At 43.0% G+C, this 27661-nt stretch overlaps 1 protein-coding gene across 8 annotated transcripts in view; it reads right to left on the bottom strand.

Annotated features, from left to right (window-relative positions):
- The window catches only part of ARSB (arylsulfatase B), a 181746-nt gene extending 154719 nt beyond the window's left edge, over positions 1-27027 (bottom strand). For all 8 annotated transcript variants that reach the window (XR_015135495.1, XR_015135494.1, XM_086323125.1 and 5 more), the window contains exons 1-2: positions 26684-27027; positions 4271-4457 (exon numbers count right to left, since the gene is read on the bottom strand). Coding sequence is in view for 6 of the 8 variants with exons in the window: in XM_086323125.1 (XP_086179251.1) it covers positions 4271-4457; positions 26684-26995 (499 nt within the window). In the remaining 2 variants the exon portion in view is untranslated. The remainder of the gene's footprint in view (positions 1-4270; positions 4458-26683) is intronic.
- Between the last annotated feature and the right edge of the window lie 634 nt (positions 27028-27661).

Genomic DNA, 27661 nt, shown 5'->3' with positions numbered 1-27661 from the left:
AAATGAATGCAGGATTCAAATAACATTGATATTGACCTTGGCCTACTGGCTTCAAGGTTATGTATAGAAGGAGCTCTTGGAGGAACCATCTTTAGTCAGATGCTGACACCCACTGGTGAGAGACACAAACTTTTCTAAACGGAGGATCTCTAAACAGAACAGAACCAAAAGAGCAAACTAATGTACAGCACTGAAATTAGATTTTTCTACCTACAGTGACCCCAATTTTGTTCCAAATTTAAATGACATCTATCCCACAATTTAGACTTACACACAGGAGAAAATGGGTTTTCTCAACTTTACTTGTTTCTGCAAATGTTCCATATTTTCCAAAAATATTAAAATAAGTTGCACTGCATGTTGTAGGATTCTATTTCTATGAAACATTCAGAATAGGCAAATCTATACAGACAGAAAGTAGGTTAGCGGTTGCCTAGGGCTCTCAGGGTTGGGGGAAATGTGCATGACTGATAACTGGTATGGGTTTTCTTTGTCGGGGGAGGCGTGATAGAAATGTTCTTCATCTGGATTGTGAGGACAAATGCTCTTTATCTGGATTGTGATGACAGTGGCAAAACCCTGTGAATTTATTAAAGATCAATGAATTGTACACTTCTATTGAGTGAACCTATGGTATTTGAATTACACCTCAATAAAGCTATTCAAAAGAAATAACTGTGCTGGACTCTGAACTATTTCCTGACAAACACTGCTTATTAATATTAAAATAAAGATGAGGGACTTCACTGGCAGTCCAGTGATTAAGACTTTGCCTTCCAATGCAGGGGGTGCAGGTTCGATCCCTGGTTGGAGACCTAAGATCCTACATGTCTCGGGTCCAAAAAAATCAAACCATAAAACAGAAGCAATATCATAACAAATTGAATAAAGATTTTAAAATGACCCACATTTTTAAAAAAAGCTTTAAAGATGATATAATTGATCTAACCCTTTCCTCAGCTCTGAATATTTCCTATAATCACAATTAAAAGCCTTACACACCTTACACAGCAAATGAATTAATTAAAAAAATTAATTTCTTCCTATTCCATGGTTCAGTAATTCAAAGTCCTGAATATAACAAATATCTTGGTCTCAAGATAACTCTTTAAATGGTAATCTTTTATCCTACATGATAACAGAAAGGGAAAGCCAGTATATTTGTCGATTAATATGCAACAGAATAGTCAAAGCTATGGTTTTTCCAGTAGTCATGTATGGATGTGAGACTAGGAATAAAAAGAAAGCTGAGTGCCGAAGAAGTGATGTTTTTGAACTGTGGTGTTAGAGAAGACTCTTAAGAGTCCCTTGGACTGCAAGGAGATCCAACCAGTCCATCCTAAAGGAAATCAGTCCTGAGTATTCATTGGAAGCACTGATGCTGAAGCTGAAGCTCCACTACTTTGGCCACCTGATTCGAAGAACTGACTCATTGGAAAAGTCCCTGATGCCAGGAAAGATTGAAGGCGGGAGGAGAAGGGGACGACAGAGGATGAGATGGTTGGATGGCATCACCGACTCAATGGACATGAGTTTGAGCAAGCTCCGGGAGTTGGTGATGGACAGGGAAGCCTGGTGTGCTGCACTCTATGGGGTCGCAAAAAGTCAGACACGACTGAGAAACTGCATTGATGTAGTAGAAAAATAAATATATCTATGAAAATAACTTCAGCCCTTATATGGGTAATTAGAGGGGTCAGGACACTGGTGTTCTATATTAATAACTATTCGTTATTGGTAATACCTTGAGGAATCACTTTGGGTTCTTTATTTGTAAGTATAAACTGTTTTCTATCATTTGGGAAGATACATGCAAAGGCTATATTTGATTAAAAGATGTATGAATTGTAAATATTAACAAGTTAGTACAGATGAAAGGATTCTAGAAATTGGACTCTTTATTCACATAATAGATCTGTTCAGACTGGACTGAACTGATCCTATGCAACCATGTGGACAGTCGCTTGGAGCTGTTCTCATCTTAGGATGAGACCCCAAATCCACAAATTTGACCTTTGGGGCTGAGCCTAAAGAAGATGGCAGCTGATACTTTTTTGGGAAAAATGAAAAACTACTTTTTGAACAATTAAAACCTCTGACTGCTGTATTTAACAGCCTCATTAAGATATAATTCACACACCATACAAATCTCCCAGATAAAATGTACAATTCAATGGTTCTTAGTGTACTCACAGAGACGAGCAGCCAGGCCCACAATCATCTGACTGGTTTTTACCAGGACATCTAAGTCTTCCTAGTGATAATAGCTCGTGGTCATCATGCCCTCCTTGTCTGTGAGCCTCCCTTCCATAGGAATGTGAGGTGTCACTCTGTCTAAATCCAGTTAGGCTTCTTTCTCATAAATGGTTTTTTAATTAAAAAAATTTAATATCTATAATTCTTCCAGTTGCCAGAATATAGGTATCGATCCATCTTTTTGCAAAGGCCTGAGTGAAAACTGTCAAAGGATGTAGAGGCTGTTTTTGCCTTTAGAATATCCAAGATGACAAAGAAGTCTTACATCCAAGTCCTATTTTTTAATGGCTCTTTAAGGATACTGAGGATATATCCAGGTTCACTAAGGAAGAACACATGAGGAACTTCCCTGGTGATCTAGCAGTTAAGACTGCACTCCCAATGCAGCGAGACCCAGGTTCAATCCCTACGCGGGGAACTAAGACCTCACATGCCACAACTAAGACCAGGAACAGCCAAATAAATAAATACATATTTAAGAGAAAGAAAGGAAGAAGGCACGGTGATTAGCAATGTCTGCTAGAGAACCGAGATGGGAACAGGACACACAGTCGCATGTCTGGATCCTTGCATCTCGACCTTAACCCTGGTTCCAACAAGGCACTACAGAGCTGTGAGCTCTGATTGCATTGATATGGCCCTCGACCATCCCTTCAACCAAAAGGGACTCGGGTACTCTGGCTCTAGCTTGAGTAAAAGACAATGCTTCAAGAAACACCTACAAGACAACCACTATTTTGTTACAAAAATGATGTTTCTGAGGATACTGTCCACCTTACTTTCTCCCAAAGGAGAAATTTCTCTCAGGTCTAAGAGCCAGAAAATGCTTTACTCTTCCTGAACATCTGGTTTCCATTTAACTTGTAAATAATATGACTCTTATAGACTGCTTTTCTTTTTCCCTTTGGACATAAGAAGTCTCAAATCTCAGAGTTCAATGTGAAGTCCACCTACAGCCATGCAGCTGTTCTGCTTTGTTTTGTTTTTAAATAATTCAGTGCCATGCAACTAGTCCATCTTTTTCTACTCACCCTGATTTTTCATTCTATTTATTTCTTAAAAATTTACATTCAGTGTATGTTCTCTTTTGGATACGGCAGGTTGTAAATAAATGAAGAGACAAGTGGGAAGTTGGTAGCAAGCTAAACGCCTAGACAGATAAAACAGAATATTCTAGCTAGACAGAAAGCAAAATATGAAAAGACCTTGATAGATATACAGCACCTGGCGAGATAAACAGGTTGTTATAGTATGGTTCGTAATAGGTTTGCTGCTGCTGCTGCTAAGTCACTTCAGTCGTGTCCGACTCTGTGCGACCCCAGAGATGGCAGCCCACCAGGCTTCCCCGTTCCTGGGATTCTCCAGGCAAGAACACTGGGGTGGGTTGCCATTTCCTTCTCCAGTAATAGGTTTAAAGAGAGCATATTTGAAAACAAACTATAGGCTTTACATTTATTTTTACAGGGCTATCACACCCATAAAATATTTATTACTTCTTATCTCTCCTATTAACATTTGTTATTTACCCTTCCATTTTATTTATTTGCTCTATCTTCCCCAAATTAGTGATTTCAAAAACAGATCTCAAGAATGGGGAAAGGATACCAATGGAAAAGAAGCTTTTTATCTCCAGGAAAAACAAAACTAAACAAAACCTCTGAACACAGTTCATGAGGAGAAAAGAATATTCTGAACTTTTGTGAAGGAAATATTCTTGTATTGAGTTTTGCCTGAAACTTTTTTTCAAAAAATCAGTCTGTATCCCCTTTCAGTCATAGAGTTCTCTTACAGCACAGAGGCCTCTGACAGCAGACTCTTCAAAGGACCCCGTGTGCTGGCCAGAACCCTGGTGGAGGTAACTGCTGTCCCAGCACGCCCGGAGCGCACTGCCATGTCTGGGGCCTCCCAGGGCTACTGACTGATGCATTCTGCTTTCAGTTTCTGGTCACTTCACTTGTTTTATGAGAGAGCTGCAGTTGGTCTGCGTTGGTACAGAAACATGCATTTCCATTACCAAAGTAGGTATCAAATCCTCGGCGCGTTGGAAGACATTCTTTCCGGTACATGCCCAGGTGCCACTTTCCAACCATGTGGGTAGTGTAGCCTGCTTCTTTTAGAAGCTGGGGCAGGAGTTTTTCATCCAGAGGAATGCAGCTGGGCTGACAGGGCCAGATTATTTGATGCTGTAAACCTGTGTGGATCTTAAAAGACATAAACATAAAATTATGGATTAATGATGTTGAAACATTCTAAACAAGCAGATAAAGTGGTTGCCTAATTTATTGGACATATCTGTGGACCTGAATGTTTAATTTGGTTTCTGTACCAATTTAAGGCATTTCTAAAAGGCATTTTTATCACTTATTCAAATAAGGTAATAGACATAAATAAGATTTTGAAGGAAATGAATAAAAGCACTCTAACAAATGTTAGATAGTTTCTACAAATATTTATTCAGGAATTATGTTAGAAACCATTAACTTAAGTTTTCACTTCCTACTTCAAAAGGGTAGCTATAATATGAAGTGTGGATCTATCAAGGAAAAAGTGTTCTAATTCCTATGCATGTGAAACGCTGGCGTTTGATCAGAAGGAGCTTCTATAATTTTTCAAGTCTTGAGTTTTTAAAAGGGTATAATGAAGGTGAGGATTTGCATTTCTTATTCTACCTTATAGAAACCATAATTTCAAAAGACAGTGACCAGTTTTTCTTTAAAAAAGAAAACAGCCACCTAACCCGACAGGTTAGGAGTGGTTCATACAAGTCTGCCGAGGGGGCAAGCACCACACAACCAACTTTAACAAATGATCGTGTGTTGAGTCTTGGAGTAATATTAAAATAGAATGTCTACAATTATATGAAAAGGCCATTAAAATAACCCTCCCTTTGCCAACTATACGTCTATGTGAGGCTAGACGTTCTTCAACAACTTACCAAAACAATATATGGTTAATCTTTCACCAACTGGGGGGAAGGGGCACTAACCTCCGTGTAGCTGAAAATCTGAGTATAACTTTACAGTCGGTTGCATCCAGGGATTTAACCAACCACAGGTCATGCAGCATCATAGCACATATTTAGTAAACAAAATCCACTCCACATATAAGTGGACCCTTACAGTTTGAACTCATGCTGTTCAAGGGTCAACTTGATTGCACTGGTTGGACACAGAAGCAGACGTAATGTCATAAACTAGCTAGTTTCTATTCATAGAAAACAGACAAAAATAGAAAACAACGATCACTCTTCTTGCATAATTCTTTTGTTTTGGAAAACACAAAATAGCCTATTTTCCCTAAGCTATTTATGTTAATATGTAATAGAATTATATTGTCATTTTTCAATGAATAAAAAAAAATATTTTAAATTTTTATTTTAATTTTTAATATGGTAAAGTTTGAAAGGGATAACCACATAAACATAAGCTCTATGGGGTCTTCGATTTTTAAGCAGGTACATGCTTTGTTTTAAATTCATGGCAATAAACAGATATGAAGTAAACACAAAAACAAAACAAAAACCTTCAATTTTTTTTTAATGTATTACAAACTACTTACTATTAACTAGCTTTCTCATAAACTTTGACATTGTCTTGAATTTCATTTTTTGTGTGCCTGTCCAGACCCAATCCTTTTGGAAATGTATTTGCTATTGCTTGATTTCATGATATCTTTCCATGCCCTCCTAAAGGGCCATGTGGAATATCATAAATGTTAAAGTGAGTTTATTTTGAAGGTGATAATATGTTTGCTAACTTGATAGTGTGATAATGGCTTCACGGGCATATACATATCAAAACTTACCAAACTGCATAGTTGAATTATATGCAGTTTATTGCTTCCCTGGTAGCTCAGATGGTAAAGAATCTGCATCAATGCAGAAAAGCCAGGTTCGATCCCTGGGTTGGGAAGATCCCCTGAAGAAGGGAATGGCTACCCACTCTAGTATTCTTGCCTGGAGAATTCCATGGACAGAGGAGCATGAAGGGCTGCTTTTTTCCATGGAGTCGCAGAGTTGGATATGACTGAGCGACTAACATCTAGTGCATGTCAATTATACCTCAATAAAGCTATTTAAAAATAAAAGTGAGTTTAAATTTTCTGTTCAGATTTTGTGCCCTCCCTAGGAATAACTGGACCTCTACACTGGGACATGTTCCAGATGCCCTTCATTTGCCCTCCAAATCCCCAATTTGCCTTCTGTCCTGTTTTCAGCCTGGGAAATCAACCTACCGGGACCAAATCAAAAGCCTTCTGCACCTCTTGGTTCTGACTGGGTTCAGTCAATGGGGAGCCCAGACAGGGATTGGAGGGAGGGAAGAGATGAATGGCCCCGAGTGGCCAGGTTATCTGCATCCTGCAGGCCATTCTGAAAGTGGCCTTCTCGACAGGATTCTGTTTTCAGGTTCTGGTCTCGCCTCTTCCTTTCCTTCCCTTCTGGTCTACGAGTAGTAACAGCTCCAGTGAGTCATACACTATCTCTTTCTGTTTCCCCAACACATTCACACCTTTTTTTTTTGTTTTTTGTTTTTTTATATCTGTGAGTCTCTTTCTGTTTTGGAAATAGGTTCATTTGTATCTTTTTTTCCACACATATAAGTGACATCATATGATATCTGTCTTTCTCTGTCTGGCTTACATTACTCTGCGTGACAACCTCTAGGTCCATCTGTGTTCCTACCAGTGGCACTGTTTCATTATCTTTTATGGCTGGGTGGTAGTCCATTGTATATATGTGCTACATCTTCTTTAATAATTATTAAAAATCATAAGGTATGCCCATAGAAAATACTGGTATGGTATTTCTCTACATATGTAGTCTTCATATTTATATTTTTTTTTTACTCAGATCAAAGGAAAGTATATAGAGTATTATATTCAGTATTTAGGTTTTGGTTTTTTTTTTTTTATATAATAACAATTAAACAATTTAGAAGAGTTTGTGATTAAAGTAAAAGAACTGTTTCTATTCAACAGTTTTTTGGTTTCCTAAAGGCAAGCTCTTTTGAATGTTTTTTTTTTTTTTTTAATCCAGAATTCCCACTTTCGATATCTGACCACCTTTGGTATCTGATCAAAGTCCCCATCTTCCAACACCTCCAGATGGTGTCTCATTACCCCCGCCTGTCTTCAACAAGATTCCCATCAGGCCTATTTTAATGTTTCCTCTTAGTAATTTTTCATCCACTGATCCTCCAAACTAATCTTTTGCTATATTCCCCAATAATTCCTCATCTTATTAGGAATTGAGCTCCATCTCTCTTCTCTACTGCAAAATCTCATTTCAATACGCCTTATACCTATGGTGGCAGTCCTCCTGAATAAAGTCTGCATTAATGCATTAACAAGTGTCATAAATAACTTTTTCTTTAAAACTAATTGCAAAGTTTTACAGGTCTGTCTTCATAATTAGTATCTATGAATAGAAATTAAAGAGAGGTGGGTTGGGTTCATTTCAAGGATTAATGCATTCTACATGATATAATGTATATGAAAAGTGGAAAGCACAGCAAATGTAGATTCTCTTAACAGCAGATGGTGGCAGACATGTTGGGATATGATCTTTTTTTTTTTTTTTTAATTTTTCAGCACTTTATTTATTTATTTTTTTTATTTGATAAATTTAACGCCTTTTATTGCCATACCTCATTTTACTGTGCTTTGCTTTAGTGAGCTTTATAGATACATGTTTTTTTTTTTTTTTCCTTGTTAATTTTCTGTTTAGTTGATCTATCCATAAGTGTGAGTGGGGTATTAAAGTCTCCCACTATTATTGTGTTATTGTTAATTTCTCCTTTCATACTTGTTAGGATTTGTCTTACATACTGCGGTGCTCCCATGTTGGGTGGATATATATTTATAATTGTTATATCTTCTTCTTGGATTGATCCTTTGATCATTATGTAGTGACCTTCTTTGTCTATTTTCACAGCCTTTGTTTTAAAGTCTAATTTATCTGATACGAGTATTGTAACTCCTGCTTTCTTTTGGTCCCTATTTGCATGGAAAATCTTTTTCCAGCCCTTCACTTTCAGTCTGTATGTGTCCCCTGTTTTGAGGTGGGTCTCTTGTAGACAACATATGTAGGGGTCTTGTTCTTGTATCCATTCAGCCAGTCTTTGTCTTTTGGTTGGGGCATTCAACCCATTTACGTTTAAGGTAATTACTAATAAGTATGATCCCGTTGCCATTTACTTTATTGTTTTGGGTTCGAGTTTATACACCATTTTTGTGTTTCCTGTCTAGAGAATATCCTTTAGTATTTTTTGGAGAGCTGGTTTGGTGGTGCAGAATTCTCTCAGCTTTTGCTTGTCTGAAAAGCTTTCGATTTCTCCTTCATATTTGAATGAGATCCTTGCTGGTACAATAATCTGGGCTGTAGGTTATTTTCTTTCATCATTTTAAGTATGTCTTGCCATTCCCTCCTGGCTTGAAGAGTTTCTATTGAAAGATCAGCTGTTATCCTTATGGGGATTCCCTTGTGTGTTATTTGTTGTTTTTCCCTTGCTGCTTTTAATATTTGTTCTTTGTGTTTGATCTTTGTTAATTTGATTAATATGTGTCTTGGGGTGTTTCTCCTTGGGTTTATCCTGTTTGGGACTCTCTGGGTTTCTTGGACTTGGGTGATTATTTCCTTCCCCATTTTAGGGAAGTTTTCAACTATTATCTCCTCAAGTATTTTCTCATGGTCTTTCTTTTTGTCTTCTTCTTCTGGAACCCCTATGATTCGAATGTTGTAGCGTTTAATATTGTCCTGGAGGTCTCTGAGATTGTCCTCATTTCTTTTTATTCGTTTTTCTTTTTTCCTCTCTGATTCATTTATTTCTACCATTCTATCTTCTAATTCACTAATCCTATCTTCTGCCTCTGTTATTCTACTATTTGTTGCCTCCAGAGTGTTTTTAATTTCATTTATTGCATTATTCATTATATATTGACTCTTTTTTATTTCTTCTAGGTCCTTGTTAAACCTTTCTTGCATCTTCTCAATCCTTGTCTCCAGGCTATTTATCTGTGATTCCATTTTAATTTCAAGATTTTGGATCAATTTCACTATTATTATTTGGAATTCTTTATCAGGTAGATTCCCTATCTCTTCCTCTTTTGTTTGGTTTGGTGGGCATTTATCCTGTTCCTTTATCTGCTGGGTATTCCTCTGTCTCTTCATCTTGTTTAAATTGCTGAGTTTGGGAGTCCTTTCTGTATTCTGGCAGTTTGTGGAGTTCTCTTTACTGTGGCATTTCCTCGCTGTGTGTGGGTATGTAGAGGTGGCTTGTCAAGGTTTCCTGGTTAGGGAAGGTTGTGTCGGTGTTCTGGTGGGTGGAGCTGTATTTCTTCTCTTTGTTCAGTCGCGCTATGGGGAGGGAGGGAGGGATGCTGCAAACAAATGACACTGGCGTGCGCTCGCAGTGCCTCAGCCACACTGGGTCTGCCCCCGCTCACGGCGCGTGTAGCCTCCCTGCCCACACTGCTCGGGCTCTAGGTTGTTCCGCCGGGAGCAATCGGAGGCTGGCCCTGGGTTGCATGCACCTCCCAGGTCCAAGCCGCTCAGGTTCAGGCACTCAGGTAGTCCTCAGAGGCGCAGACTCAGTTGGGGCTGCGTTTTGTGCTCTTCCCAGGTCCGAGCAGCTCAGGTGATGAGGTGTTTGGCGAGCACCAATGCTGCGACTTATCGCCTCCCCGCCACTTGGTTATCTGGGTGTAAAACCGGCGCACCTTCTCAGGCAGATGTTGACCGTCCAGACCCCCAATAAGTTTTAGTTAGCAAAGAAGCCAGTTTTATAGATAATGTCTCTCTGGGGCTGCGATTGCCCCCTTCCGGCTCTGGCTGCCTGTCACCGGAGGGGGAAGGTTTGCAGCCGGCTACCTCTGTTTAGTCCTTTGTTCCGTGCGCGGGCTGGCGGTGTCTTAGGTTAGGGCTGGCTTTTCGCATGGTAGATATCCCACAGTCTGGTTTGCTAGCCCAAATTATTTCGGTCAGATAGTGCTCAGGGTATTCAGGCCAGATTCTTACTCTCAGCGATGCAGCCCGCGCCGCGCCTCCCTACCCAGCCCCTGCTTGCTAATGGCAGATGCAGGCGTCTGCGCTGCTTCTCCGCTGAAGGAGTTACCGTAGGGCTCGCAATCTGCGAGTTTTAATTGTTTATTTATTTTTTCTCCCTGTTATGTTGTCCTCTGTGCTTCCAAAGCTCGGCACGGATTCGGCAGTGAGAAGGTTTCCTGGTATTTGGAAACTTCTCTCTTTTTAAGACTCCCTTCCCGGGACGGAACTCCGTCCCTCCCTCTTTTGTCTCTTTTATTGTCTTTAATATTTTTTCCTACCTCCTTTCGAGGAGTTGGGTTGCTTTTCTGGGTGCCTGATGTCCTCTGCCGGCATTCAGAAGTTGTTTTGTGGAATTTATTCGACGTTTAAATGCTCTTTTGATGAATTTGTGGGGGAGAAAGTGTTTTCCCCGTCCTACTCCTCTGCCATCTTGGCACCTTCCTCACATTCACACCTTTTAAAAATAGCCCCTGGGACCTCCCTGGTGGTCCAGTGGTTAAGACTCCAAGTTCCCATGTCAGGGGGCCGAGGTTCAATACCTGGTCAAGGAGCTGGATCCCACATGCTACAACTAAAAAAGTAAAATAAAATAAAAATAGTCCCTTTGTGAATAAACTCTCCCTAAATGGTCCTAATTGGAATATGCCATCTCTTTCCAACTGGGATCCTGAATCATAAGGATGTGACTATATCCAGGCTGGGAAAGGGAGACATTGCTCTCTAAACATACACAAGCATGCACACACACACACACACACACACACACACACACACACACATACACACCCCTCAAATAATAGGATTCTGTCCATGGTTAACACTAGAAGTTACTCAATGGAAAATTAATCCTGGCTTCAAAAACTTCATAATCTATACTAACTGGCAACAGCAGAGGATACAGAAAGATAGCATTTTACAGAGTTCAAAAGACCCAGTGGAGATAAACATTATGTGCAAATTTCTTTAAATGGAAAGTTCATCCATCACTTGATCTCCGGTCACTGTAAAGCACTGCCAGGGGATGCTGTGTGATTTGCTCTTCCAAGGCCATGGGCACCACGCCAGGTGGTCAGCTGAAGCTTCCTCTATTATCTAAAATCCTATGGAGCAGGGAACGTTCTTTCCAATTCCTGAGAATTTATTCGACAGAGCATTTTTATGGCATGACTCGGGGAGCGGAAGCCAAAGTCTGGATCACAGCCAAAAACATATTTTTGGTTTGTTCACACACTGTTTGAAGTGAGGAAGCTGTAATGTGTTGAGAAGCTGTAAACAGGCAAACACAGAACTGGGCTTGGGTTTAGCACCAAACTGTAGAACCACGCCATGCTTCACGGGGCAGGATGGTAATAAGGCGCCAAGAAGAATCAAAAGAAAAAACAAGCATCCCCTTGGCAACACAACAGCATCTAAAACAATTCCATTCTAACATCTGCCTTCAGTGTTTGGAGAGTAGGCATTGAATGGAGAGGTCCTACAGATAGTATGCTGCTGCTGCTAAGTCGCTTCAGTCGTGTCCAACTCTGTGCGACCCCAGAGACGGCAGCCTACCAGGCTCCCCGGTCCCTGGGATTCTCCAGGCAAGAACACTGGAGTGGGTTGCCATTTCCTTCTCCTATGCATGAACGTGAAAAGTGAAAGTGAAGTCACTCAGTCGTGTCCGACTCTTAGCGACCCCATGGACTGCAGCTCACCAGGCTCCTCTGTCCATGGGATTTTCCAGGTAAGAGTACTGGAGTGGGGTGGTATAGGAGAGTCCAAAGAGGTTACTTTCTCTCCGTAGCTGTCTCTTCTTCATTAAACAAAGCCTCAAAAAAACAGCTTCTAAAATTTTACTTGAATGTCAAGGATTCCCTCCACAAAGGCAAAGAGTCTGCAGAGTTAGTCAAGGATCTGGCTTGTCTCTGGGTGCTTTCTATGAGAAAAGTGATGAGAAATCTTTGTTTACATATTTTGCTGCATGTAAAAATGTATTTGACCCTGTAAGTTATTGACCTTGAATATACTATCAGGGTGGTCTCTTGAGAATTCAAAAAAAAAAAAAAAACACTCTCCTGGAAAGGGAGGAGAAAGGATGGCTCCCACGTCAGAATCTCATAGGCAGCCTGTCGATTACCAATCTATTTGGAAGCTCAGAGCACTGGGTTTCAGTTACTCTTGTAATAAGCTCTCCCAAGGGCCAGGGAGACCCTGCTACATACACGGCATGCGTGTGTGTGCTCAGTCATGCCCAACTCTTTGCGACCCCAAGCACTGCAGCCTGCCAGGCTTTCCTGTCCATGGTACTTTTCCAGACAAGAATACTGGAGTGGGTTGCCATTTCTTACTCCATTCTCCATATGACAGAAGGATTTTTGGTTTGTTTTATCGAATTAGCACTTTGACAATGCAGTTATGAATTTTCAAAGAGCCAAAAATCTCTTTGCAGGTGAACAAGGTGGAAGTCTAAAGTCAAAACTTGACATGAAAAGCAAAATTTTCATGTGTGTGTGTGTACTGGCAATGGACGCTATTTCTCTGAACTTCAGCAGTGTCGAGATAACACCCAGGGGAACAGAGCAGGATTCCGCCTGTCAGTCTGACCTGAGCACGATGAACTCACTGCAGCCCTGTATTTGGGCAATACCTCCTGCTGCAATACTTGAAAATTCCTAAAAAATGGGTAGCTCTGCTCTTCCACGTGATACACCAGGGAGCCTAACGGAGAGCTTCATGACCAGAACACGATCACAGAACATGCTGGGGGCCAGGCAGGAGTTCAGAAGTGCCAGCCTGGGCCTGGGCCAGAGCACTACAGGTTTTAACCATGGCTGAGTACCACTCGTGCCACCTTAGGATTTATCCCTGAACAAATGGATAGTGGAGAATCTGCTCCCTCCCAGTTAGCCTTCTAAAAAGCAGTCAGCTGCCTGCACTGCTGATGCCAAGAGCGACAGAACACACATTATGTGTGTCGGGGGCCTGGCTCTGCCATCTGGCCTAGTCCTTCAGAACTCGGGCTGCAGAACTGGCTGGCGTCACTGACAGTTTTAAGCGTCTATTTATTTTGGTGTTGATTAGCAAAGAGTGTAAATCTCTGACCAAACCACAAAGGGATGTTGTTTGCAAAAGGAATAAACAAGGCAAATGCTGTTTCACTGCCTTCCTGTTTAAATTATAAATCCAGCCGAGAGCCCAGAATGAAAAGGAAGGACGATATGGAGGAAAAAGAATTTTTAGAAAAGTGATATGAATAAGGAAACAGAGCTACCAGACAGTAACAGCTTATGCTCAGAGTGATTCTTGGAATACAAACTTCAAGTGTCAACCAACCTAAAAATCCCGTAAGTTAATGATTCATATTCCACTCAACTCCGAACTTTTTATTCCCTCTTTTCCCATTATTTGGGAAGTAAAAAAGGTAAAAATTAGATTAAAAAAAAAATCTTCAACATTTGCAGACTAAGGACTCCAGTTGCCCCTTCCCTCTTGGGAAAATGCCTCTCGGCTCAGACTAGGCTCAGAAAGAACACTTGGCTTCAATAAAAACAAAAGACCCATCAGAGCAAGTCATCACCCCCTCCTCGCTCGCTTCCCCTTCCTTCAACGAAGCCCTGATGTGTTTGTTGTAGAGGGCAGCCATCTTGTTTGTCAGTATGAAGCAGATGCATCCTTTACTCCTCCCCTCAAATGAGCACAGGAATAAAGACCAGCAAGTGCTTTCTCTTCGGAGGCCCCAGTGGCCTCTGGATTACATGCTCCTCTTATGGCTCACTCCTTGGATACTTCGGCAATAAGTCATAAGTGAGTGAGGGTCGCTCAGTCGTGTCTGACTCTTTGTGACCCTTTGGACTATGTAGTCCATGGAATTCTCCAGGCAAGAATACTGGAGTGGGCAGCCTTTCACTTCTCCAGGGGATCTTCCCAACCCAGGGATTGAATCCATGTCTCCTTCATTGCAGGCAGATTCTTTACCAGCTGAGCCACCAGGGAAGGCCAAGAATACTGGAGTGGGGAGCCGTTCCCTTCTCCAGGGGATCTTCCCAACCTATGGATCAAACCCAGGTCTCCTGCATTGCAGGCAGATTCTTTACCAGCTGAGCCACCAGGGAAGTAAGTCATATGAACACTCCTAATGTGGGACTGGGCTTCCCCAGTGGTGCTAGTGGTAAAGAACCTGCCTGCCAATGCAGGAGACTTAAGAATGATGGGTTCGATCCCTGGGTGGGGAAGATGCCCTGGAGGAGGGCACAGCAACCCACTCCAGTGTTCTTGCCTGGAGAATCCCACAGACAGAGGAGCCTCGTGGGCTCTAGTCCGTAGGAGCGCAAAGAGCTGGACATGATGAAGCGACTGAGCACAGGCAGGCAATGTGTGACCACTTTTCCCCAAGACTCCGCCCCTTTCTTCCAACGCTTGACTCCTCTTTGCCCCACTTCTTAGAGTCAGGGAGAGGTGACCAGGGACAGGAGACGCTGAGAGGCATGCACTCACAGGGCTGACAGAGACTGAGCAGACAGGACACGAGGAATGAGGCAGTGAGGAAAAGCCGCAGGGAGGTGAGAGCCTGCCTAGACGGAACTGCTTCCTCTTTCCACACCCTCTTCTGCCTGCAGCTGTGGGGTCCTCCCTGCTCACATTCTTAAAGCTAACTAGAAGCCAAAGTCAAATATCACCCACCATGCTCCCACACAGCCTCCTTCCTAGATCTCCTGTCCAAGGTTCTGCTACAGGCGTGAGTGAAAAGGCGTGAAAGTGTCTTGTCCGCTTATCAAAGTGATGAAGACAAATGTGGCATGGGTCCCTTAAGAATGAAACCCTGGCATCATCTTTCATTGCTTTTATCCTCTGCCAAGGTTTATAGAGTGCTGGTGGAGCAGCCCCCTCAGTTCCCAAGGTAAGAATGTTCCCAGGTGAGGACCAAAGTTACTCTTTTTTTTTCCCCCCAGAAGGAAGTGCTTCTATAAAGGCTTACCAGTTTTGTGACCCTTTCATCCTTTTAATTTCTTAAAAAGGAAGCCAGGGCACTAGAAATGACCTGTCAACCCTACGCAGTTAAGACAGTGAGCTCTTTCAGGAAACACACAAGTGTTAAAGCGCTTAGCAAAGTCATTCATTTAGTTGCTCAACATTGGGTGCTTCTCTGGGTCAGAGACAAGCAGGGCAATCTAGTGGGGAAGTCGACTTGAGAATAGACAGCCACGCTGAAAATGTGAACTGGGAGTGCAGAGATGTAATGAACATTTTGTAGCAAATAAGTCAGGTTGTAAGAATAAGGAAATTCAGGATTTTCAAGTCTTTGGTTCTAACTAAAAGTGGTAGAAAAATTCTATTAGAAAAGTTGAAGGATTTTTATTTACTTATTCTCCCACTTTTATAAACATCTTTATTACACGTGGTTTTTTATTTTTTTGGTACCCCAGGTGAGACATGAACTCAAAACCCTTAGCTTAGGATATGTGTGTTCTCTATTGAAATATATTCAACACATAACACTGTATAAATTTAAGATGTGTCACATATTAATTCGATACATTTATACATTAAGATGTGATCACCATTGTACTGATAATTAGCACTCCTATCATATTATATAATTGTCTTCTTTTACTGGTTGGAATCATTAACTTATAGACTCCTAGCAAGTCTCATGCTTATAATACAATATTATTGTCTGTATCCACTGTGCTATGCATTAGATCTCTAAATCTTATTTACTACCTGTTGCAAGTTTGTACCCTCACACATCTGTCCTTAGAGAGATAATGTGATACTGTCTTAGGATAAACATAAGGATAAAAATATTCACAGATCATATGTCTGAAGATAGTTTAGTATCTAATATACACCAGTGTTGGCAAGGATATGGGGAATAAGAATAGGATTTCCTATTCAAAATATAAATAAAATATAGATTTCTCAAAGATTTTTAAAACAGGGGATGAATGAGTCATAAGACTGTGGAAAGAAAACTAGCCGAAGTGGCCAGAGACCTGAATTCCAGTCCCTGGAGTACCAGGAACTACTTAGCCCCTCTGCTGATCAACCTCCCCCTCCCCTCCATCTAAACTCTGTGCAAATTTTCACCAAGGTATGCAAGCTGTAAAAGTTTCAAATGTGAGGATCCTGAACAAATTAAACGTCTCAAAATAAAAGGTCGGATTCACATTCCTTTCTCAACAAGTTCCTAGCCTCACAGCAAGCAGCTCCTGCAACTTGTAAAGCAGACACTGTTGAGCAAGATTAATCTCTCTTTCTACCACGAGGTGGAGATAGTGGGTACGACACGTGATTTTCTGCAGTTAGAAACTTGCTCAAGTGAACACAAGAGTCTTATAATCAAAGAAATTTAGAGTTAAAAAGAGCCTGAGAGCTCATTCCAACTCTCATATATTATAGATGTGGAAAATCATGTCCTTTGAGGTCAGAGTCTGAACGCTGACATGGCAAAGACTGAAACCCACATCTTAAAATTCTACTAGTCCTCTTCAGTAAATATAAATTAAAAACCGAAAACTCACCATTTCTTGGGAATACAAAGTTAAATCACTCAAAACTTGTTTAGCACTTTGCACTTTTGTAATCTAAAGCTTGATGATTAAGGAAGGGGGAATCTCTATCTGTGCTAAGTTCACAGATAAGACCACTAAGCAGTTCTTTCAAGTATCTAGTTTTGAAAGAGTCAACAAATTTCCTCATTTTATTGTCTAAAATTATGCAAAACACATGACTCATTTTGAAATAAAACCTGTCTCACCATTTTCACTTTTTAACATAGGGAATTCCTAACTTGAAATGCAGTGGGTTAGTTTTTCTCATCAAGATGTTTAGGAATGACCTAAATGTTAAAAACTAAAAGAGATTATTTAGTAAATCTGAAGCAGCTCTTGCAATGATATTTTTAAATAAGTCTGAGTAGGCAAGATAGTGTAATGGTTACAGACTATACTGCCTGGGGCAAATCCTGATTCACAGATCCACAGCGTACCAGCCCCATGACCTTTAGCAAGTTTCTTAACCACCTCATTGTTTTCCTTGTTATCAAATAGGGATGATAAAGTAGGACCTATTTCATTGGGTTGCTGTAAGACTTAAATGAATTAACACATGTGAAATGCTTAGAATGGTACCAGAATATAGAATCTGAGGCCAGTGAGGCTCCTTGGCTCGCCAAGAAATATTGACTCTTTTAAAAAAAGATGCTTGCTAATCTATAGATTCAATGCAATCCCTATCAAGCTACCAACAGCATTTTTCACAGAACTATAACAAATAATTTCACAATTTGTACAGAAATACAAAAAACCTCAAATAGCCAAAGCAATCTTGAGAAAGAAGAATGGAACCGGAAGAATCAACCTGCCTCACTTCAGACTCTACTACAAAGATACAGTCATTAAGACAGTATGGTACTGACACAAAGACAGAAATATAGATCAATGGAACAAAATAGAAAGCCCAGAGATAAATCCACACACCTATGGAGAAGGCAATGGCACCCCACTCCAGTACTCTTGCCTGGAAAATCCCATGGATGGAGAAACCTGGCAGGCTACAGTTCATGGAGTCGCTACAAGTCGGATACAACTGAGTGACTTCACTTTCAGTTTTCACTTTCATGCATTGGAGAAGGAAATGGCAACCCACTACAGTGTTCTTGCCTGGAGAACCCCAGGGACGGGGGAGCCTGGTGGGCTGCCGTCTATGGGGTCGCACAGAGTCGGACCTGACTGAAGCGACCTAGCAGCAGCAGCATGGACACCTTATCTTTGACAAAGGAGGCAAGAATATACAATGGAGAAAAGACAATCTCTTTTAACAAGTGGTGCTCGGAAAACTGGTCAACCACCTGTAAAAGAATGAAACTAGAACACTTTCTAACACCATACACCAAAATAAACTCAAAATGAATTAAAGATCTAAACATAAGACCAGAAACTATAAAACTCTTAGAGGAGAACATAGGCAAAACACTCTATGACATAAATCACAGCAGGATCCTCTATGACCCATCTCCCAGAATATTGGAAATAAAAGCAAAAATAAACAAACAGGACCTAATTTAACTTAAAAGCTTTTGCACAATGAAGGAAACTATAAGCAAGGTGAAAAGACAACCTTCAAAATGGGAGAAAATAATAGCAAATGAAGCAACTGACAAAGAATTAATCTCAAAAATACACAAACAACTCATGCAGCTCAATAACCAGTAAAATAAATGACCCAATCAAAAAATGGGCCAAGGAACTAAACAGACATTTCTCCAAAGAAGACATACAGGTGGCTAACAAACACATGAAAAGATGATCCACATCACTCATTATCAGAGAAATGCAAATCAAAACCACAATGAAGTTCCATCCCACAGTGGTCAGAATGGCTGCTATCCAAAAGTCTACAAGCACTAAATACTGGAGAGGAGGTGCAGAAAAGGGAACCCTCTTACACTCTTGGTGGGAATGAAAACTAGTACAGCCACTATGGAGAACAGTGTGGAAATTCCTTAAAAAACTGAACACAGAACTGCCATATGACCAGCAATCCCGCTGCTGGGCAAACACACTGAGAAAACCACAATTGAAAGAGACATGTGTACCCCACTGTTCATTGCAGCACTGTTTACAATAGCCAAGACATGGAAGCAACCTAGATGTTCATCGGCAGATGAATGGATAAGAAAGCTTTGGTACATATACACAATGGAGTATAACTCAGCCATTAAAAAGAAGGAATTTGAATCAGTTCTAATGAGGTGGATGAAACAGGAGCCTATTATATAGGGTGAAGTAAGAAAGAAAAACACCAATGCATTAATGCATATATATGGAATTTAGAAAGATGGTAACGGCAACCCTATATGCAAGGCAGCAAAAGAGACATAGATATATATAAAGAACAGACTTTTGGACTCTGTGGGAGAAGGCAAGGGTGGGATGACTTGAGAGAATAGCATTGAAATACGTATATTCAGTTCAGTTCAGTCACTCAGTCGTGTCTGACTCTTTGTGACCCCACGAATCACAGCACACCAGGCCTCCCTGTCCATCACCAACTCCTGGAGTTCACTCAAACTCATGTCCATTGAGTCAGTGATGCCATCCAGCCATCTCATCCTCTGTTGTCCCCTTCTCCTCCTGCCCCCAATCCCTCCCAGCATCACAGTCTTTTCCAATGAGTCAACTCTTCGCCTCAGGTGGCCAAAGTATTGGAGTTTCAGCTTCAGCATCAGTCCTTCCAATGAACACCCAGGACTGATCTCCTTTAGGATGGACTGGTTGGATCTCCTTGCAGTCCAAGGGACTCTCAAGAGTCTTCTCCAACACCACAGTTCAAAAGCATCAATTCTTCGGCACTCAGCCTTCTTCACAGTCCAAGTCTCACATCCATACATGACCACTGGAAAAACCATAGCCTTGACTAGACGAACCTTTGTTGGCAAAGTAATGTCTCTGCTTTTGAATATGCTATCTAGGTTGGTCATAACTTTCCTTCCAAGGAGTAAGCATCTTTTAATTTCATGGCTGCAGTCACCATCTGCAATGATTTTGGAGCCCAGAAAAATAAAGTCTGACACTGTTTCCACTGTTTCCCCATCAATTTGCCATGAAGTGATGGGACCAGATTTGCTTTAAGCCAACTTTTTCACTCTCCTCTTTCACTTTCATCAAGAGGCTTGAAGTGCACCAGCTGTGATGGACCACACAGAAGCGCAGCCAAGAGGAGCTACCCCTCACCCAAGGTCAGGGCGGCGACCGAGAGTGCCAGGCTGCATCGGCACAGGAGTGGCCGAGAGGACCTACCCCATGTCCGAGGTCAGGGGCGGTGGCCAAGAGGAGCTACCACACATCCGAGGTCAGGGCAGCGGCCAAGAGGAGCTACCCCACGTCCAAGGAGCGGCAGCTGCGCCAGCGCAAGAGGGCCTAGAGGAGCTACTCCACGTTCAAGGTCAGGAGGGGTGGCGGTGAGGAGATACACCTTGTCCAAGGTAAGGAGCAATGGCTGCGCTTTGCTAGAGCAGCCATGAAGAGATACCCCACGTCCAAGCTAAGAAAAACCCAAGTAAGACGGTAGGTGTTGCAAGAGGGCATCAGAAGGCAGACACACTGAAACCACAATCACAGAAAACTAGTCAATCTGATCACATGGACCACAGCCTTGTCTAACTCAATGAAACTAAGCCATGGCCTGTGGGGCCACCCAAGACGGATGGGTCATGGTGGAGAGGTCTGACAGAATGTGGTCCACTGGAGAAGGGAATGGCAAACCACTTCAGTATTCTTGCCTTGAGAACCCCATGAACAGTATGAAAAGGCAAAATGATAGGATACTGAAAGAGGAACTCCCCGGGTCGGTAGGTGCCCAATATGCTACTGGAGATCAGTGGAGAAATAACTCCAGAAAGAATGAAGGGATGGAGCCAAAGCCAATACCCAGTTGTAGATGCGACTGGTGATAGAAGCAAGGTCCGATGCTGTAAAGAGCAATATTGCACAGGAACCTGGAATGTCAGGTCCATGAATCAAGGCAAATTGCAAGTGGTCAAGCGGGAGATGGCAAGAGTGAACGTCGACATTCTAGGAATCAGGAAACTAAAATGGACTGGAATGGGTGAATTTAACTCAGATGACCATTATATCTACTACTGTGGGCAGGAATCCCTTAGAAGAAATGGAGTAGCCATCATGGTCAACAAAAGAGTCCGAAATGAAGTACTTGGATGCAGTCTCAAAAATGACAGAATGATCTCTGTTCGTTTCCAAGGCAAATCATTCAATATCACAGTAATCCAAGCCTACGCCCCAATCAGGAACACTGAAAAAGCTGAAGTTGAACGGTTCTATGAAGACCTACAAGACCTTTTAGAACTAACACCCAAAAAAGATGTCCTTTTCATTATAGGGGACTGGAATGCAAAAGTAGGAAGTCAAGAAACACCTGGAGTAACAGGCAAATTTGGCCGTGGAGTACGGAATGAAGCAGGACAAAGACTAATAGAGTTTTGCCAAGAGAACGCACTGGTCATAGCAAACACCCTCTTCCAACAACACTGGAGAAGACTCTACACATGGACATCACCTGATGGTCAACACCAAAATCAGATTGATTATATTCTTTGCAGCCAAAGATGGAGAAGCTCTATACAGTCAGCAAAAAAAAAAAAAGACCGGGAGCTGACTGTGGCTCAGATCATGAACTCCTTATTGCCAAATTCAGACTTAAATTGAAGAAAGTGGGGAAAACCACTAGACCATTCATGTATGACCTAAATCAAATCCCTTACGATTATACAGTGGAAGTGAAATAGATTTAAGGGACTAGATCTGATAGATAGAGTGCCTGATGAACTATGGACAGAGGTTCATGACATTGTACAGGAGACAGGAATCAAGACCATTCCCATGGAAAAGAAATGCAAAAAAGCAAAATGGCTGTCTGAGGAGGCCTTACAAATAGCTGTGAAAAGAAGAGAAGTGAAAAGCAAAGGAGAAAAGGAAAGATATAAGCATCTGAATGCAGAGTTCCAAAGAATAGCAAGGAGAGATAAGACAGCCTTCCTCAGGGATCAATGCAAAGAAATAGAGGAAAACAATAGACTGGGAAAGACTAGAGATCTCTTCAAGAAAATTAGAGATGCCAAGGGAACATTTCAGGCAAAGATGGGCTCGATAAAGGACAGAAACGGTATGGATCTAACTGAAGCAGAAGATATTAAGAAGAGGTGGCAAGAATACACAGAAGGACTGTACAAAAAAGATCTTCATGACCAAGATAATCACGATGGTGTATCACTCACCTAGAGCCAGACATCCTGGAATGTGAAGTTAAGTGGGCCTTAGAAAGCATCACTACGAACATGTATATTACCATGTGTGAAATAGATCACCAGTCCAAGTTCAGTGCATGAATCAGGGCACTCAAAGCCAGTACATTGGGACAACCCAAAGGGATGGGATGGGAAAGGAGGCGGGAGGGGGGCTCGGGATGGGGGACACATGTACACCTATGGCTGATTCATGTCAGTTCAGTTCAGTCGCCCAGTCGTGTCCGACTCTTTGAGACCCCATGAACCACAGCACGCTAGGCCTCCCTGTCCATCACCAACTCCTGGAGTTCACCCAAACTCATGTCCATTGAGTCGGTGATACCATCCAACCATCTCATCCTCTGTCGTCCCCTTCTCCTCTTGCCCTCAATCTTTTCCAGCATCAGGGTCTTTTCCAATGAGTCAACTCTTCGCCTCAGGTGGCCAAAGTATTGGAGTTTCAGCTTCAACATCACTCCTTCCAATGAACACCCAGGACTGATCTCCTTTAGGATGGACTGGATGGATCTCCTTGCAGTCCAAGGGACTCTCAAGAGTCTTCTCCACCACAGTTCAAAAGCATCAATTCTTCCGCGGTCAGCTTTCTTTATAGTCCAACTCTCACATCCATACATGACTACTGGAAAAACAATAGCCCTGACTAGACAGATGTTTATTGACAATGTAATGTCTCTGCTTTTTAATATGCTGTCTAGGTTGGTCATAACTTTCCTTCCAAGGAATAAGCAATCTTTTAATTTCATGGCTGCAGTCAACATCTGCAGTGATTTTGGAGCCTAGAAAAATAAAGTCTGACACTGTTTCCACTGTTTCCCCATCTATTTGCCAGGAAGTGATGGGACCAGATGCCATGATCTTAGTTTTCTGAATGTTGAGCTTTAAGGCAACTTTTTCACTTTCCTCTTTCACTTTCATCAAGAGGCTCTTTAGTTCTTCTTCGCTTTCTGCCATAAGGGTGGTGTCATCTGCATATCTGTGGTTACTGATATTTCTCCTGGCAATCTTGAATCCAGCTTGTGCTTCTTTCAGCCCAGCGTTTCTCATGATGTACTCTGCACATAAGTTAAATAAACAGGGTGACAATATACAGCCTTGACGTACTGCTTTTCCTATTTGGAACCAGTCTGTTGTTCCATGTCCAGTTCTAACTAGTGCTTCCTGATCTGCATACAGGTTTCTCAAGAGGCAGGTCAGGTCTTCATCTCTTGAAGAATTTTTACAGTTTATTGTGATCCACACAGTCAAAGGCTTTGGCATAGTCAATAAAGCAGAAATAGATACTTCTCTGGAACTCTCTTGCTTTTTCGATGAGCCAGCGGATGTTTGCAATTTGATCTCTGGTTCCTCTGTCTTTGCTAAAACCAGCTTAAATATCTGGAAGTTCATGGTTCACGTATTGCTGAAGCCTGGTTTGGGGAATTTTGAGCATTACTTTACTAGCGTGTGAGATGAGTGCAATTGTGCGGTAGTTTGAGCATTCTTTGGCATTGCCTTTCTTTGGGATTGGAATGAAAACGACCTTTTCCAGTCCTGTGGCCACTGTTGAGTTTTCCAAATTTGCTGACATATTGAGTGAACCACTTTCACAGCATCATCTTCCAGGATTTGAAATAGTTCAACTGGAATTCCATCACCTCCACTAGCTTTGTTTGTAGTGATGCTTCCTAAGGCCCACTTGACTTCACATTCCAGGATGTCTGGCTCTAGTTGTGTGATCACACCACCGTGATTATCTTGGTCGTGAAGATCTTTTTTGTACAGTTCTTCTGTGTATTCTTGCCACCTCTTCTTAATATCTTCTGCTTCTGTTAGGTCCATACCATTTCTGTCCTTTATTGAGCCCATCTCTGCATGAAATGTTCTCTTAGCATCTCTAATTTTCTTGAAGAGATCTCTAGTCTTTCCCATTCTATTGTTTTCCTCTCTTTCTTTGCATTGATGGCTGAGGAAGGCTTTCTTATCTCTCCTTGGCATTCTTTGGAACTCTGCATTCAGATGCTTATATCTTTCCTCTTCTCCTTTATTTTTTGCTTCTCTTCTTTTCACAACTTTTGTAAGGCCTCCTCAGACAGCCATTTTGCCTTTTTGCATTTCTTTTTCTTGGGGATGGCCTTGATGCATGTCTCCTGTACAATGTCACGAACCTCAGTCCATAGTTCATCAGGGACTCTGTCTATCAGATCTAGTCCCTTAAATCTATTTCTTACTTCCACTGTATAATCATAAGGGATTTGATTTAGGTCATACATAATGGTCTAGTGGTTTTCCCCACTTTCTTCAATTTAAGTCTGAATTTGGTAATAAGGAGTTCATGATCTGAGCCACAGTCAGCTCTGGGTCTTGTTTTTGCTGACTGCATAGAGCTTCTCCATCTTTGGCTAAAACCACCATAATATTGTAAAGTAATTAGCCTCCAATTAAAATAAATAATTTTTAAAAAAGAAGATGCTTACTAACCCAAGATAATTTCTAATTGAGTCTCTTGAAGTCAGAATAAAACAGTGGAGAAAAGTCAAGCAAAATGTTTGGGGAGGCTAGTTGCTGCAGTGAGTGGTCTCTAAACTCTTTTGGAGTAAGCAGCCTTTACCCTCCCTTCACTTCTTGACCTCAGGGTAGTCTAAACACTCAAATTTGTTTTCCCCCTGAAGATAAAATGTTGGTAACTTATTAGGGAGAATGCTCAGGGGCAAACGCAGTCAGTTATATGAACAAATTTTTAAAGTGTGGTATTTGCTTTCCTGTTCAAGACTGTTGGAAGGGAGGAAGTTGGAGAAATAAATGACCCTCCCATTCTTCTGCAATTTGAGTTCAGTTTTCTTATTTCAGATCAAATGTAGAACCATTTGGGTAGACTATGTCTTCCCTTCGATCCCCTCTTTACTCAGATGCACTTTTACTCCTACAAAGGGTCCAGGGTGATATCTGCATTAGAGCCGACATTCCTGAGTTCATGTAGCAGCCAGTCAGAGCTGTGGAAAGTATTTAGGGCTGATGGTGAAGGGAACCATCCTTTACCTCCACTGCAAACCTTGAGTTGCATTTCAGTCTTATCTTTTCTAAAAGTCTCAGACCACTATGCAAATCTTTACTGCAAGTGAACCCTTCCCTTCCCTTGATCTCAGGACAGGAGGCTAGGGTTGATCTGAAAGGCTACATGAACACAGATTTGGAAGGGCAAGGTTCAAGCACATCCCTGTGACTCACAGTAAGGGGCTGTTGAATACATAGTACATATGGAGGTGTGCTTGTGTTCTCAAGCAGTACCTGTTAATTGTATTTTTCATAGTCATAATCACAAAATGTCAATCTTATTCAGGTTAAGAAAAAAATCCAGTTTTAGAGGCCTGAGATGACTAGCAGATACAAGAAGGGCACACAACCCCTTTTTACCACTTTCTAGCTATGTGATTCTGCCAACTAAGAACTGGCACTTGCCATCTGCCTCTACAAGAGTTGGGTCACAAGCCACTACAGCTGCTGACCTTCAACACCCCCTGAGGGGAGTTCAGGGTTGAGATTAGCAATAAGGCACTCTGTGCTCTGGGAAAAATTAGCAGAGCAGGCATTCAGAGAGTTAGATATTTTCAGGAGAAGATTTTATGAGCCCAAGTCTTACATCTCCTTATATCCAGAAAAGCATTAAAGTCATTAACTCATGACTAGCAGCAAGCCTCTGCAAAAACCTGTGCTTGCCTGCACACACACCACCCCAGCCTTCACTAAAATCATACGTAACGCCGACCTTCCCCTACCTCTATGGAGAAGTGTCTCAGAGGTATTCGAAATGCTGCCTGGGGCTTCCCTAGTGGCTCAGACGGTAAAGAATCTGCCTGCAGGAGACCCGGTTTGATTCCTGGATGGGGAAAGTCATCAGCCCAAGAAATATCAATCTGGTTTTTATTCCAGGGCTGCTGTGAACTTGGAAAAATTAAATCTTTGGTAGGGCAGTCCTAACGTAGGACCGCTGGGTTCGCAGGGAAACAAAACCGGCTCCACTGCAGACTCTTCCCCCCTGTTAACCCGCGCCCGCCCGCCTCCCCCCGCACCCGTTTCCCGCCCCACCCCCGTCACCGCCTCCCCCGGCCGCCAGCCCCCCGCCTCCCCCACACCTGCCTAACCACTCCCCGCCTCGCCCCCACCCCGGCTTTCCTGGTTGCCCATCTCCCCCTGCTCCATTGCTGGGGGCCCCTCCCTTCTCTCTCCATCCTCCCACTTTAAGGCCGCTAGGCAGAGTCCACTCGGGTCTTCGGCCTACTGACTCGCAATGCCCCGCAGCTGGCATTGCCCAGAAGCCCCTTCCTGGGACCTTCCGAAAACCGAAGGCAGAAAACCCGCCGGGATAGGTGGGGCGCGAAAAGACGCGGCGGGGAGGGAGCGGGGGGCGCGCCCTGGAGCCGGGCATGCGCAGAGACCTCCGCGGGCTGCGGGCCTGGGAGGAGCGAGCACGGCGCCGCCCGTGAGAGAAGCCGCCCCTTCGAGAGTCAGGCCGGGGACGCAGCCGGTTGTTCTGGCTCGCTCGGGGTCCAGAGCCCATTTCTAAGAGGCTCGCGGGCCGGGCAGGCCCCGGGGGCGCTGTGTACCTGGTAGCGGCCGGTGAGCAGCTGGCTCCGCGAGGGCGTGCACAGCGGCTGCGTGTAGTAGTTGTCCAGCAGCACCCCGCCAGCCGCCAGCGCGTCCAGGCGCGGCGTGCGGATGGCCGAGCCGTGGAAGCCCACGTCGTTCCAGCCCAGGTCGTCCGCCAGCACGAAGACGAGGTGGGGCGGCTGGCTGGCTCCGGCGCCCGAGCCCAGCGGCGGCAGCAGCAGCAGCAGTAGCAGCAGCCCCAGCGGGAGGATGGCGGGGAGGAGCGGCCCGGGGCCTCGCGGCGGGCTCTCGGCGCCGCGCGCGCCCATCCTGCGCCGCCCGCAGTGCCGGCGTTTGTGGCGGCGCCGCCGGCCCCAGGCACCGCTTATAGAAGCAGGAACTGGGCGGCCCAGGCCCGCCCCGCCCCGGCTCGGGACTTCACCCCCAGCTGGCCGCGGGCAGGGGAGACCCGCGCCCGCCGCCTCCGACGCGGGCCGGTAGGGAGGAGTCAGCCTGGAAGAAGCCGGGCCGTGCCTGCTGCCGTGCTCCGTGGCAACTCCGTGGGTGCTGGAAAGCAGCCAAGACTTCTTATCTTTCCACGGAAGAACTATGCCTCGTGGCACCCCTGAAAGAGAGCAGATCTGTTCTTTTTACTAATTCTTAACAGCTTACAAAGTATGTTTCACATCCCTCATTTCTTTACATCTTGAAACAACCCTGGCTGCCAGCAATCACAATTACTGCCTACCCCCCCCCCCCATAAATAATAAACAAGCTTGTAGTTGGCTGAGCCTAACTCAAACTCAGTTCTGACTCCCGATCTTGAGCTATGATGTTTTAAAGGTCGTGACTCATTTCTAGCAGAATTATTTCTGACCAAAGAACCCAGCGTCGTGCAGGTGGGAGAACGATGAAGAGACAAGAGGTCTGGATGTTTCCGATTAATTTAAGAATAGCGCACGCCTGTGAAGCCACTTCCTCCCCACCAGCAAAAA

This window comes from Bos grunniens, chromosome 10 (genome assembly GCF_055505025.1).
Source record: "Bos grunniens cultivar Pamir isolate PY7600 chromosome 10, Bosgru_T2T1.0, whole genome shotgun sequence".
Lineage (NCBI taxonomy): Eukaryota > Metazoa > Chordata > Mammalia > Artiodactyla > Bovidae > Bos > Bos grunniens.
This window is presented reverse-complemented; position numbering and strand designations above follow the sequence as displayed.